We start from the raw sequence: 13,684 nt of genomic DNA on the forward strand, positions 1-13,684 counted from the left end.
AGGGTTTCTATAGCAAATAAAGATGGGTTGCAACAGCTTTGATGAAAACATTCATATTTTCCTTTATTATACTTATTAAACTCTATTTAAATCATCTGGAGGGTAGCAAGCTACTGCCTGTGAAGGAGTAGAGGATAAGTCATTTTTGGAGCACTAGAGATTGAATCCAGAGCTTTGCACTCTGCAGACAGTCTTCTACTATTGAGCTATATCCCCAATCCTATTTTGTTTGTTTGTGTTTTTTGAATCATAGTTTAGCAACAAAATTGCAAAAGTAAGTTTCTTTTCTGTGTATGTCTTTTCATTTGGGAAAATATTAAATGTGTGTGTGTGTTTGTTTGTTTTCATGTATGTGCAGATGCATTTGTAAAGGCGCACATGCTTGCCCATGAAAACACATGGGTGAGATATCAGATAAGCTCAGCTACGGCTCCTCAGGTGTTATCCATGTTACTTTTCCAGAAAGGGTCTCTTTCTGGTTTAGTGCTGCCCAGTCAGCCCCAAGGATTCATCTATTTCCATGTTCCGAGCTCTGGGATTTGAAGTATGACCACCATAGTGACTTTTTAAAAAATTATTTTATTTTCATTGGTGTTTTACCTGAATGGATTTCTATGTGAGGGTGTTAGATCTTGGAGTCAGAGGCAGTTGTGAGCTGTCAAGTGGTGCTGGGATTTGAACCTGGAAGACCAGTCAGTTTCCCAACCATTGAGCTCTCTCTCCGGCATTGGTGTTTTGGATGTGGGTTCTAGGAACCAAAGTCAGGTCTTCATTCTTGCAAGGGAAGCATTTTACTTGACTAAGCCATCTCTTTCATACCTCCAATAATGATTTCTTAAGATTCACAAACATTTGACTTTTTCCTTAAAGGTTTTGCTCATTTATTTAAAAATTAAGTACACTACTCTCTGCTCCTAGATCATTTAACAAACATTACAGAGTCATCTCTGGCATGTCATACTGTAAGTGACATGTACACAATGATGAAAGTTATAGTCTCTACTTGAGAACATGCAGTTAAAAGTTATAGTCATTATAAAATGGTTTAAAGATTATATATTTATAGGTTCCTACTTACAGGAACATGTCATAGCATATTTTAAAGATAAGGACTTCAATTATTCCCCTCTCTCTATATATGTGTATATACATATATATATATATATATGTGTGTGTATATGTATATATATACACACATATATATATATGTGTATATATATACACACACACACACACACATATATATATATATGTTCCATCATGGGATGGGCCTCAGTATGCAACTATTGAAATATAGTGCATTATATATATATATATATATATATATATATATATATATATATATATAGTGAATTAACACCAGGTCTTTATTTTTTACAACCATTTACTGTTGTTATTTATTAGAACACTTCACCATGCTTATCACTCACAACTCTCTTACTCAAGAAACTTCATTTTAGTTTTTATTCCAGCTATGTCTGTGTACAAAAGAAAATAAACTCTATGTACCTTGAAGGCATATGCCATCTTAGACAGTAAAAGATGTCTAAAGTTGTGTGGTAAAAGACTTAAAATTTTCTTAAGTGTAGTGAAAAGGTCCTGGAATTGATAAATGATGTCTGTGAAACATAGGGGCCAAGTCATAGGTAATGTAAGACTCTAACCAGCCTTAGCTTATCAGGGGGCACCCCCCCAAGTAAACAATGTGGAGCCAGGGATAGATGTAAAAGCAAGAAGAATTTATTGTTCCAGAGCACTGGGGTTGTCTCATACCCAAAGGAGAGGTGGTGACCTCGGGCAGCCCATTTGGCCAGTTTTTATACAGCTTTCAGGGGTAAAATAGAGCAATAGCCACTAGGTACAATATGATTGGCAAAACAGTATGACTTTCAAACTGATTGTCTGCAGGGGGGCCATGGTCCATCTGCCCTGAGCAATTGTCTACATGCTCTGGGCTTCCCTTATGTGCAGGTGGTCAGCGTCAGTCCCCCCTGTGGTCTGAGGAATGTAAGTAGCCTCTCCCTTCCAGAGGGGAGGGGTGCTTATGTGTTCTATGACCTTTCTCTTCTAGGAGGGGAGTGGTCTGGTGGAATTTTCCAAAGTTCCTGAGCTGACCTCTTCAGTAGCATGCACATTATGTATCTGTGATCTCTTCTGTATACCCTAAGACTCAAACTTTACCCAAGAGGAAGTGATTGCAGGAAACCTTACACTGACAGTTAGCATAGATAAGAACAAATGAGAATAAACTCCCTTTACCATGATGCTCTTGGGTGAAATAACTGATTATACCAGAGAAAAATCTATGTCGTTATTTGTATGACTTACTATTATTCAAGATACTTAGGAACTCTCACAGACATTGAATATGCAAATGAACTCAGGTTGTATAATTTCTCTTTGTGGATTATCTAATAACAAGTTCCTACAATTTTCTGAACCCTCTTAAGAGATGAGGTAAAATCCAAACCAAGCCACTTTGCCTTCCTAATCCCACACAGGAAGATTAGTTATAGGAATAGGACTTGATGTTACTGTCTCCTATGTTGTACAGAATAGATTTTGGAACGACTTCATTTTAAGTTCCTGATGAGCATTTCCTGTGTGATTCTGGGTATCAGCATGTGGTTCTATGCCTTAATTTCCTCATCTACAGATTGAGCAGGTTTAAACACATATATTTTTAGGATAAATATTCTGAGTTTAGTTCAAGACTGATATCAGGTTATGATTTTTTCCCCCAGGGGATTGGATGCCTTTTTGACAATAGGACTCTTGTCTTTTGTGTCTTCATAACTCCAGGTGCAGCAGGCACTTCTTCATTCCATGACAGAAAAACTTTTACTGAAATGACTCTGGTTGAACCTTGTGTCTAGTAAGTGTCAGTTGAGCATTAATACCAGGCCAGGAATTGGTAGAAGCTGTTGAATTATCTGTTTAAAACATTACTTAAAACATGTACTCTGGCAATGGTGTGATGTGATTGTAAGTTATCAAAAGTTAGAATCCCCTGGAAAATGGGCCTCTGGGCATGTTTGTAGGGGATCATCTTGATTACATTTATCGACATGGGAGAAGCTGTTCACTGTAGATGAAGAATGTAGATTGGGGAAACTTGAGCTGAGCACTAGCATGCATTCATTGGGTGTTGTCTTTTTCTGGAACAGGACATGATCTGACTAGCTGCTTCACTCTCCTGGTGCCTTGACTTCTCTGTGAGTTGAACTGTGAGTTTAAATAAACTCCTTACCTTGCACTTTATCACAGCAACAGGAAAAGCACTAAGACAATTAATCATGAGTTATTGCTGCTTTTTTTTTTTAACATAGAAGAAGAAAGTCTTTGCTTTGAATGAAAAATCTTAGTGAATGTGCTTGGTTGTTTTTATATTGCTGAGTATTTTCTGCTCAGCCAGTTACAGCAGTGATGTCAGCAAGTGGCTTGGGGGGAGGATCAGGGAAAAGGTATATTTACTTTCCTATTCCTGCCTCATTTTTTAAAGCAAATTCCAGGCAATAATGAGTTCAGAGCTGTAAGAAATATAAGTGTTTGGTCTGACATGTACATACAGTGAACTACACATAAGTCTTGACAACCTCCCAACAGGACTCTATGATCCATGCCTTTCTTCTTGCACACACAATGCTGCACTGAGATACTGTAACTGAAGTTCTGACAATTCTTTGTCTGTGGCAGTGGAATATTAGATTTAAATTCTAGTTCCACACATCTACTAATCAGAGTCAGATTTGATTGGTGTGAGATGGTATCTGAGAACTCGTATTTTTATGGGACTCCTTCAGGTATTTCTGATAGCTAGTAAGACTCAGATCCACTGATTCAAAAGGGGACTTTGTTTGCCTTAGCATGGCAGCTAGGCTTTCTGTAACCCTGTCTCCACTTCAGATCCCCTTTCCACCTATGCCTAGTTCGTTCTCTTGTGACCTTCCTACTTTGGTGCCCACACAGAGGCCAGGCCCTCTACAAACATGATGGGCTCTGTGTAGCATTGTGGTTTCTTATATTCATGCTTCGGCACATGTCTTTAACTTCCCATACCAGATATCCGTTGAGTGAACTAACATCCCTCAAGGGTCATCTGCATCTCTCTATCTCTGGGCTTTGTGGTAAGCACCCATCTGCCTCCAGAATTGACTGATCCCTCTTTGCAGTCTTATAGTACAGGGAACATTTTGTTACTATTATAGCTACAGCGACATATTTTCTACTCTCAGTTTTGGCACAAACAACCAAATAGTGGGATATGGTATTTTAAATAGAACAGAGAATTTGAAATTATTTTTATGCGTAATCTCTGAAGTTTTCAACAAAGATAAAAATAATACTTATTATATCAAGAAATACAGAAGTGAGTTTATAATATTAAAAAACCTCCCAAAACCTTCTCAGGGCAACAAAAAGCTTCCCATTCCATCTCCCTAGACTAATTCCAATTTTTGGAGACCATAATTAAGAAAAAATACAACAATTCTGTAGAATCAAAGAGGCCATTTCTATTTTCCTTGTCAGACACCTCAAGATCTCTGTTCTACCCTATAAGAGATATATACATGTTTGATCGCGTCTGTTGTGTTCCTCCAGAGATAATCACAAGTTTCAGATGCACATTTAAACATGCACAAAGTCAGAGAATTTTTGTATACACATTCTACCTTGCTTTTATTACTAAGTGGTTTACCTTGGAGGCTCACTCCACAGACACAAAGAAGAAGACTTCTCACCATTTTGGGTGGTAGTCTGCTTCATCAATATTAACTGGGCTAGCATTTACTTAGCTGATGGAAATTTAACACGCTGCTTATTTTTGCTACTGTAAGTAGCTCCTTTTTTTTTTTTTGGCACAGGGATAGCTAAAGCCTACTTATTAAAATTAGTATTGTTGGTATGTATATTTATATATTTAATGGATATTGTCAAGTAGTTCTTTCTAAAGCACATCTCAATAATGCTCCCAATACAAACATACTTGGTGACCCCAAGTGCTACTAAGATTTTTTAATGTTTGCCACGCTGCTATTTGAGAAGAAGTATCTGAAACTTGAAGAGGCCACCTCCTGTAGCCAGTCATGAACCCCAGTGGAGTGATAGTGACACCAACCCACCCACAGTACTTTCAACCCCAAATTTATCCTGTTTACAAGAAATGTAGGGATGGAGAATGTAGCTGAACCTGAGGGAATGGCCAAGCAACAATCAGTCCAACTAGAGACCCATCACATGGGCAAGTACTATTCCCTGACACTATTGATGACACTCTGTTATGCTTGCAGACAGAAGTCTAGCAAGCCTGTCCCTTGAGAGGCTCCACCCAGAAGCTGTCTCACACAGATACAGAGTCCCACAGGCAAACTTTGGATGGAGCTCAGGGACTCCTATGGAAGAGTTGGGGGAAGGATTGAGGGCCCTGGGTTGAGGGGCTATGAACTCCACAGAAAGGCTAACAGAGCCAACTAACCTGAACCCTTGGAGCTCTCAGAGACTGAACCACCAACCAAAGAGCATACACAGGCTGGAGCTAGGCTCCCCATATATGTAGCAGATATTCAACTTGGTCTTTATGTGGGTCCCAAACAACTGGAATGGTGGGGTATCCTAAAAGCTGTTGCTTGTCTGTGGGATATGTTTTTGTAGCTGAGCTTTCTTGTCCAGCCTCAGTGGGAGAGGATGTGCCTAGCCCAGCAGAGACTTGATGTACAGAGGGATACCTAGGGGGAGCCTCTACTCTCTCAGAGGAGAAGGAGATGAGGGTATGGGGGAAGAATTGTGGGAGACAGTGACTGGAAAGGGGGCAGTGATCAGGATGTAAAGTGAACAAATAAAGAATAAATCTATTTAAAAAAGAAGCAGTATGCCTTGATAGTTTTTATTTGCATATCTCATTATAACAAGACTGAACCTCTGTTCATGCTGTTATGGCTAATTGTGCTTTGTGTTAACTTCCTTTTCATGATGTATTGAAAAAACTAATCAAATTTGTACATTTTTTCCTGTTATAGTCTTTGGAATTTATTACATTTAGAAAGATGTTTAGTATGTAAAATAAGTTTCAGAAGATATTCCTCCAACTTTAACAGTTGTACTATCTGGTCAAAATTGCTGATTTTATTTTAATCATTGTGCTCTGGATATTGGAGGTCTAGGGAGATGGAATGCGAGGTTTCTCATTGACCTGGGAAGGGTTTTTAATTGTTATGTCAATATTTTCCTCCATATAGTAGAGTTTTATTCTGGCTTGAATATTCTATTTACTCTTGATATTTTCTTCAATGGAAGTAGCTTTAAATACTTTTCAAATCTATTATATTCTTCTTGATATGTCTCTCAGTACTGATTTTATTTCTTTGTTGACAATAGGACCTAGGACATTATGCATCTTAAACAAGTGCTACACCAATGAGATTTCTGTGTGTGTATGTGTGTGTTTCTGTTCCACTGTAAGACTTTTCATTACTATGACCTTTCATTTATGGATCATTTTCTTAAGAGTTCTCTTCTGAGGGCTAAGAGTTGATGATTCTTCTTTCTGTTCAATGAACACAGGGTTATTAACAGATGTGTCCTTTGCTCTGAGCATGTACTTTTGTATGGTGATGTTGATGAACACAGGGTTATTAACAGATGTCTCCTTTGCTCTGAGCATGTACTATTGTATGATGACGTTGATGAATACAGGGATATTAACAGATGTCTCCTTTGCTTTGAGCATATATTATTGTTTGATGATATTGATGTTTGATTACAATTCTCATCTACCATCACACATTTCAAAAGTATGTTCTTCTTGTGTGCTACCTCCATTTAGGTGATTTTTGTTTGTCCTTCTTTAAGAAGTACATGTGATATTTTGGCAACTTTTCTTGATATATTTTTTTTTTTTTGAGAAAAGGTCTCACTATATAACTGGCTGTCCTGGAACTCACTATGTAGGCTATGTTGGCCTTGAATTCATAGAGTTCTGCCTTCCTCTGCCTCCCAAATGCTGGGATTAAAGGCATGTGCTACAATGCCTGGCTTTCTTGATAATTTTTAAATAAAGTTTTTCAGAGAGTAATATTGTATTCATGGGAGGGAGAGAGAGAGCTGGAGAGAGGAGAGCAGGGTGGAAAGCATTTTCTTACAAGAGTAGAGACATGTAAGTGTTCATGACTCTCTGTCCTGTCCATACACAGGATTTCTGGCCTGGATTCTCTCAGTTCAGAGGGCGTCAACCAGTGAGGCAGCTTCTAACTGGGTGTCTGGTTGTCTCTCTCCCAGCTACCTGATTGTTTCTTCTCTGTGATGTTCCCTGTGAGGTCCAGAGATGCTCTCTTCACTAATTTTATCTATTCCAATAGATAAAGGGAGTATGGAGCTAGTTCTACCTCCAGGGTATAAAATTTACCATCTAAGTTCTGCTCTACTGCCTTTAGATTTAAAACCATAGGTGGTCCTTTATATTTTTCTGAATTTTGACTTTAAACTTTAGGTAATTCTTCCTCACACACAAAAACTCATTGTTGCTATCATCCCCATTTTACAGAAGAAGAATGAAAGCCCAAGGAAATGAAACTGAGTCATCCAAGGGCATTTCATTAGAAAGCACTGAAACAGATTTAAAAATGGGTCAATAACTGTAGCACAGGGCTCTGTCCACGATGCCACAAAGCTTACAGTTATTTTTACACTACGAATTGCAGTTTGGTCTCTGATATTGGTGTGAATCTCTCCTCTCCATGAGATGATACATCTCTGAAGTAAACAAAACACTCTTTCTATTTCTAGATTCAGAAGAGTACTGTATGCTTGATCAATACAGCCTAAGTGTCTGTGATGAAATGGGGGAAGGGTGTGAAAGGGATAGAGTCCCTTTATCTGAGACACAAGTAAAAAAGACAGTGGGAAAGGTGACTCCCACCAAGTCATTTCTCTGTTTTGCTTCTCTTTCCAAACAACTCGATGGCCTGCTTTGGGTTTGGGGCTGTGGCTTTGCATCTGTTTTCTGCTTGTCATGCCTGGAGAGTTTATCACATAGAGATCTTTTACATTTAGGTCTTGTTGGGATAGATATTCAACAGACCCCATTGACTTCTTTCAGAAGTTTTGACTGTGCCACTATAGTGCTAGTGAGGCACCAAGAATTTATCTAGTGAGCCTTGGTATATATTAATGCAATTACATGGACAGGTTTCTCCTTGGTATTTGAGCAAAGGTTTGTGGGAGAATCCAGACATTTTACCAGAGAAGCATGCATAAGAAAGGGTTTCAGCCAAGTGAATCTTTTGCTTAAAATATTAAAACAACACACAAGCACCTGTATTTATACTTTCCCATCAGTAGTGCTAGCCACGTCAAAAAGAGCAATTCCCTGTAAGCCATTTAAAACCAGAGGTTGTAGTTTATGTTTATCTGGAGAACCACTCTGATTTCCTTGATATGGATCCTTCTCAAGGCTACAAACGAACAATAGGCAAACGAATCAGAACTTGAAGCCAATATACAAACTAATAGCTTGAAAAACTTAAGAGAGGCTTGAAAAAAAAATACCCTTGACCTCTTTTAACACATTGTGTTTCTTCATATTCCACCCCAGGCCTTGTTGGTACATAGGCCGGTTTTAAGAAGGCAGAATCAAGCCAGCATTCTTTAGAGTTATCTTTATTTACTTTATATCACAAACTTTTATTTTCCTTCCTGAGAAGTATTTGAATTCGAACCTACTGTTAACTCGGAACGGGGTAGGGGCAGAGAAAGCAGCAGTGAAGAGGAGAGAAGTCTCGGAGGAGCACTCGAAGACCTTCAGCTGCTTGTCTTGCGGACATGTTGGCTTTAACTTGAATGGGTCTGGAACTTCTCACTGACAGCCTGTAGGGCTGACAGTTGTTTCCTGAGGTCCTCTATTTCCTTCTGCAACTCTGGACAACGGGGACAGCCTTGTGTTCCAGGTAGTTGCAGTATCTCAGAATCTGGGGCTGGGAGACCCACAGGTTCTTCCTGGTCACCAGAGGGTGCAGATTTCTTGGACATGATGCCTCTCTGGTTCAGGGCTGAGGACTGAGAGTTTCCTGGATCCTGGAGGCTTCGGGTGCTTATATCCCCGCTGCTGAATTCTTGATGTACACTCTGGCAAGGCAGCTCTGCCCTGTGTGCTGGAAACGGACCCTGTGAGCCAGGGTCTCTGCTTGAGTCAGTGTCTTCTTTCGTTACCAGTTGTGACTCCTTTGTTCTCTTTGCCCCAGATCTCTTCCCAGTGTAGAAGTTCTTGCACTGTTTGGGTCTTAAAGGCAGCAGTGAGCATTTATTGGATCTCCCAGGCAGGCCAACACCAGTGATTGGGGGGAAGGTGGCTGGTTCTGCAGGAGCTGACTTCAGTCTCTGGCCCCATTGATGGAAAGCTCTCCCCAGGGTAACGGCTGAAGCATCCCACAGAGGTTTTTTCTTCTGGGCCATCTTCTTCCTAGGACTGGCCTTGGGCAGGGCACCTACTCCAGCAGCGCCCTCTGGGTAGCTGGGCTTGCTTCCTCCCTTACCCCATAAGATGCCCTGCTTTTTCTTAGAGGAAAAGGGTTCCAGCTCTTTCGAGGCCTGTCTTTCCATGCCAGAGGTAAGCCCCCGGGTAGCAGAGGTCAGCAGGGAGGAGGGCATCCGGACGAAACTGTCCCTGCTCTGGACATTTAAGTGTCTAGCTAGGTCTCCAGTCTCTGCTGGGCCGCTGTTCTTAGCCTGGTTCCCATGGTTCCCATCTTTAAGGCAAATGGTCACTCTCATCATCTGTACTTCATTCAATTCGTCTAATTCAGATTCGGAAGTGGGGTGGTGGGCATTCTCGCTGACCATCATTCTACTAGAGCTACTCTTCCTCGGGGTCACCCAAGCTCTGCTTTGCTCCAGTCCCTTGGGGAAGAAAGTGGCAGAAGAGGTTGCCTTTGCTTCCTCGGAACCGGACGCTTGCGGGGCTCTCATGCTGGAGCCTGTCTCTGTCTCAGCACAAAAGCTCTCTGGGGATGGGTGTTCTCTGGCTTCTGGTGTCTCTGGGTTGGTCACTGGCTGCCCAGTGGCTGCAGTCTCTACACTGGGTTGGGAGAGGAAGTCCAAACTAACCACCTTTTCATCTTCTGGGGAACCTAGCCTCTCTTCCTCTGACACCAGGGAATCTGGCCAGCACCCTCCGCCCCAAAGCACCACCGATGGGTTCTCTGACGTGTCCAGCTGGGACGCCAATGGGAGCTTGCTGCCTTTGGGACTTGCCAGGCTGCTTTCACCCTCGTTGCTCTCCGCAGGCCTTGAGTCAAGGTTCAAGCTCTTATTGAGGTCTTCACCCTCCTCATAAAAATCATCTCCTGGAACAGACTGCTCCTCAGGGGAGCCCATGTTGCCAGTCCCGGAAGCGGAAGTAAAATTCCAGGAAGACCGTTGCTCTGCTCACGTAAGGTGCAAATCTCAAGGTGCAGGAAATTCTCCATAGTGGTTACACTTGGTGTCCTGTCACCAGGATCTTCTTTTCTCCTAAAGCTTTAATTGAATCTCTCTCTCTCTCTCTCTCTCTCTCTCTCTCTCTCTCTCTCTCTCTCCTGGGCTTTAGTAGCCTAATTTTATCACATTCATATGAACAGGCTTCATGACTTTTTTCCCCTCTTACAATTAATGTGATGAAAAATCCACGTGTGTGTGTGTGCGCGTGCGTGTGCGTGTGTGTGTATACGTTTGCTAAAATATTTCAGAGGCATTATATAGAATAGGATTCTCATGTACAGAGGAAGAACATTTTCAAACATTTAATCAAAAACAATTTTTTGACATAAGGTTGCCCTGAAGCTTGCTTTATTATAAATGATCTTGCATTTCAGACTGTTTTATCTCCATCTATCAGTTGTTACTAGGATTATAGGTCTGTGCTACATATATGTGGTGCTGAACATGGATCCAAGACTGTGCATGTTCAGCAAGCATGCTACCAAATGCGCTATATCCTCAGTCCTAAGAGAGACATCTTCAGCAGTTTTTTTTTTTTAATGAAAAAAAAATTTTTTTACTATTCATTTTAGATCCTTCTCATTGTCACCCCTTCCCACAGTCCTTCCCTTGTGCCCCTCCCTACTCCTCTGAGCAGGTGGAGGCCCCCTGGGTATCCCTCTACTCTAGGACTTCAAGTCTATGTAAGGCTAGTTGCTTCCTCTCCCACTGAAGCCAGACTACAGTAAACTGCTTCAAGAAGAGTTAACTGTCCCTGCTTTCCTAAGAAGAGTTAACTGTTTCTGCTTCCTTAGAGTGGAGTGGAGTCAGGATCCTCACATTGTTCATAGATTCTAGTAACAGGACTATCCAAAGAGAAGTCTCTTGGTTAGTCCTATTGCTGGGAGTGTAACATAATCACTTGCTATTTTTACTGGACTGTGGAATCCCACTCTTTTCATGTTTTCCCCTTCTATGGCTTTTCCTTTACATACTTGTTAAAGCACAAACCAAGTAACAACCATGTTCTTGAATCTTTTCCAGTTCATTTAGAATGGGCTTAAGGTCATTTATACAGCTTCCAGGCAGGCCATTCACCAGCTAGCCTCATTTCACCTCATGGTCAGCCAACTTTCCTGGGTCACTTTTCTCAGCCACACCCATCTTACTTTCAGACAGGCCAAACTGATTCTCATGACGATATTTTGACTTGTTCTTTGTTGTCTACCCTTGTCCTTTCAGAGATATACACAGCTTGGTCTTATGTTTTAGAATTTGAATCAAATGACACTTCTTTGGAGCCCCTTCCTGATCTTTCTAACCAGAAGCCACCTCTCTTCCACTTGGTCCTTCATCCCCCACAGTGCTTTGTTTTTCTTTATTGTGATTCTCAGTCCCACTTCTCTCTTATATTTACTGTTTTCTTAATTCATCACTGGAATGTGGACTTGGTTAGGCTAAAAACTTCATCTATCTTAGCCACTGACTATAATTATTCTACTTTGAGTTGTGCAATTGTCTTACAGTTGAAACCAAATATTATCATATGAGTGAATCAGATCTGGGAGACCTCATTCACCTCATTTTTAATTTAAAATTATTTTGGAAAATTCTAAAACAATCTCCAAGATCAATATGTCTTTTGGATGCACTAAGTTATAAAGTTTTGAAAATGAAATCTAGAATGCAGAAAAAAAATGTAGACATCAGGGTTCAATCAATAGTCGTCCCTTGGGTTGTAGTGTTTTTCTTACTTAGGTTTCTTCCTTGGGTAATGCTTTTTTGTGTGTTTGTTTGTTTATTTGTTTGCTTTTTCCTTTTTTTTTTTACATTCTTCTGTAAGCATAGCCATAGAGTTGAACACTGAGAAAAAGATGAAAGAAGTGTTTGAAATAGATCTTACCTTTTAATAGCATATAGTTCAGTTTTGAAAACTAACAAATGTATCAATGTGCAGGCATTCTTCCACCCATACACAAAAATACTTGAGTTGGATGACTGAAGTAAAATGCAAACAAGAGCATAACAAAAATGTCTGAAGTAGTTTAAAGGTTAAGAATGAACTCATTTGTATCCTCTACCCTGAATATATAGAGATACCCTACTATTTTATTTATATAACTTCTTAGCTTTTACTTTTTATTACTTTAAAAATTCAAATGAAAAAGGATAACACACTATACTAAATGTTTTAAATAAATATTCAATTCTCATGACAACCAGATGTGTTTGCAAACATTCTTCTCATCCTTAAGAATAGAAAACTCAGACTCAGAGCAACTTGCCCAAGACTACAGTCATCAACTGGAAAAGCACTACACCAAAGCCTGTGTTTGAAATAATCACATATGTCAGATAATATTTTGGATATATGATAATTCTTTGGACATATTTAATCAATTTCCAGATTGTTCCAAAGCTAAATCAGACTAGAAAAGGAATTTGAACTAGGAACACAATGGGAATAAATTCTACCCATTGCAAAAGCAAAATGAAAATTTTAGGTTAAGCCTATGAAATAGAAACATCTGGAATCTTCTCAGTTAACATCTAGTTATAGCTAAAATAACTGAATTCCTGTGTCTATAGAATTAGGCTTACTTACCTCACATAATAATCAAAACACCAAATGCACAAAACAAGAAAGAATATTAAAAGCACTAAGGGAAAAAGGTCAAGTAACATATAAAGACAGGCCTATTAGAACTACACCAGACTTCTAGCCAGAGACTATGAAAGTCAGAAGATCTTGTGTAGATGTCATACAGACCCTAAGAGAACACAAATGCCAGCCCAGACTACTGTACCCAGCAAAACTCTCAGTTACTATGGATGCAGAAACCAAGGTATACCATGACAAAACCAAATTTACACAATATCTTTCCACTAGTCCAGCCCTTCAAAGGATAATAAATGGAAAACTCCAAAACAAGGAGGGAAACTACACCCTAGAAAAAGCAAGAAAGTAATCATTCAACAAAACTAAAAGAAGATAGCCACATGAACAGAATTCCAACTCCAATAACAAAAATAACAGTAGTCAACAATTACTTTTCCTTAATATCTCAATATCAATGGACTCAATTCCCCAATAAAAAGACATCAACTAACATACTGGTTATGTAAACAGGACCCAACATTTTGCTGCATACAGGAAACCCACCTCAGTGACAAAGACAGACACTATCTCAGAGGAAAAGGTTGGAAAACAATTTTCCAAGCAAATGGTCCCAAG

The 13,684-nt window shown here is 39.9% G+C and overlaps 1 protein-coding gene across 1 annotated transcript; it reads right to left on the reverse strand.

The window, feature by feature from the left end:
- Positions 1 to 8,639: 8,639 nt before the first annotated feature.
- Positions 8,640 to 10,428, reverse strand: LOC116082473 (uncharacterized protein CXorf49 homolog). The gene has a single exon (XM_031359368.1). It carries the CDS (start codon positions 10,366 to 10,368, stop codon positions 8,827 to 8,829), a length of 1,542 nt encoding a protein of 513 aa, XP_031215228.1. The 5' UTR covers positions 10,369 to 10,428; the 3' UTR covers positions 8,640 to 8,826.
- Positions 10,429 to 13,684: the final 3,256 nt, after the last annotated feature.

Source organism: Mastomys coucha, unplaced genomic scaffold, assembly GCF_008632895.1.
Source record: "Mastomys coucha isolate ucsf_1 unplaced genomic scaffold, UCSF_Mcou_1 pScaffold7, whole genome shotgun sequence".
Classification (NCBI taxonomy): domain Eukaryota; kingdom Metazoa; phylum Chordata; class Mammalia; order Rodentia; family Muridae; genus Mastomys; species Mastomys coucha.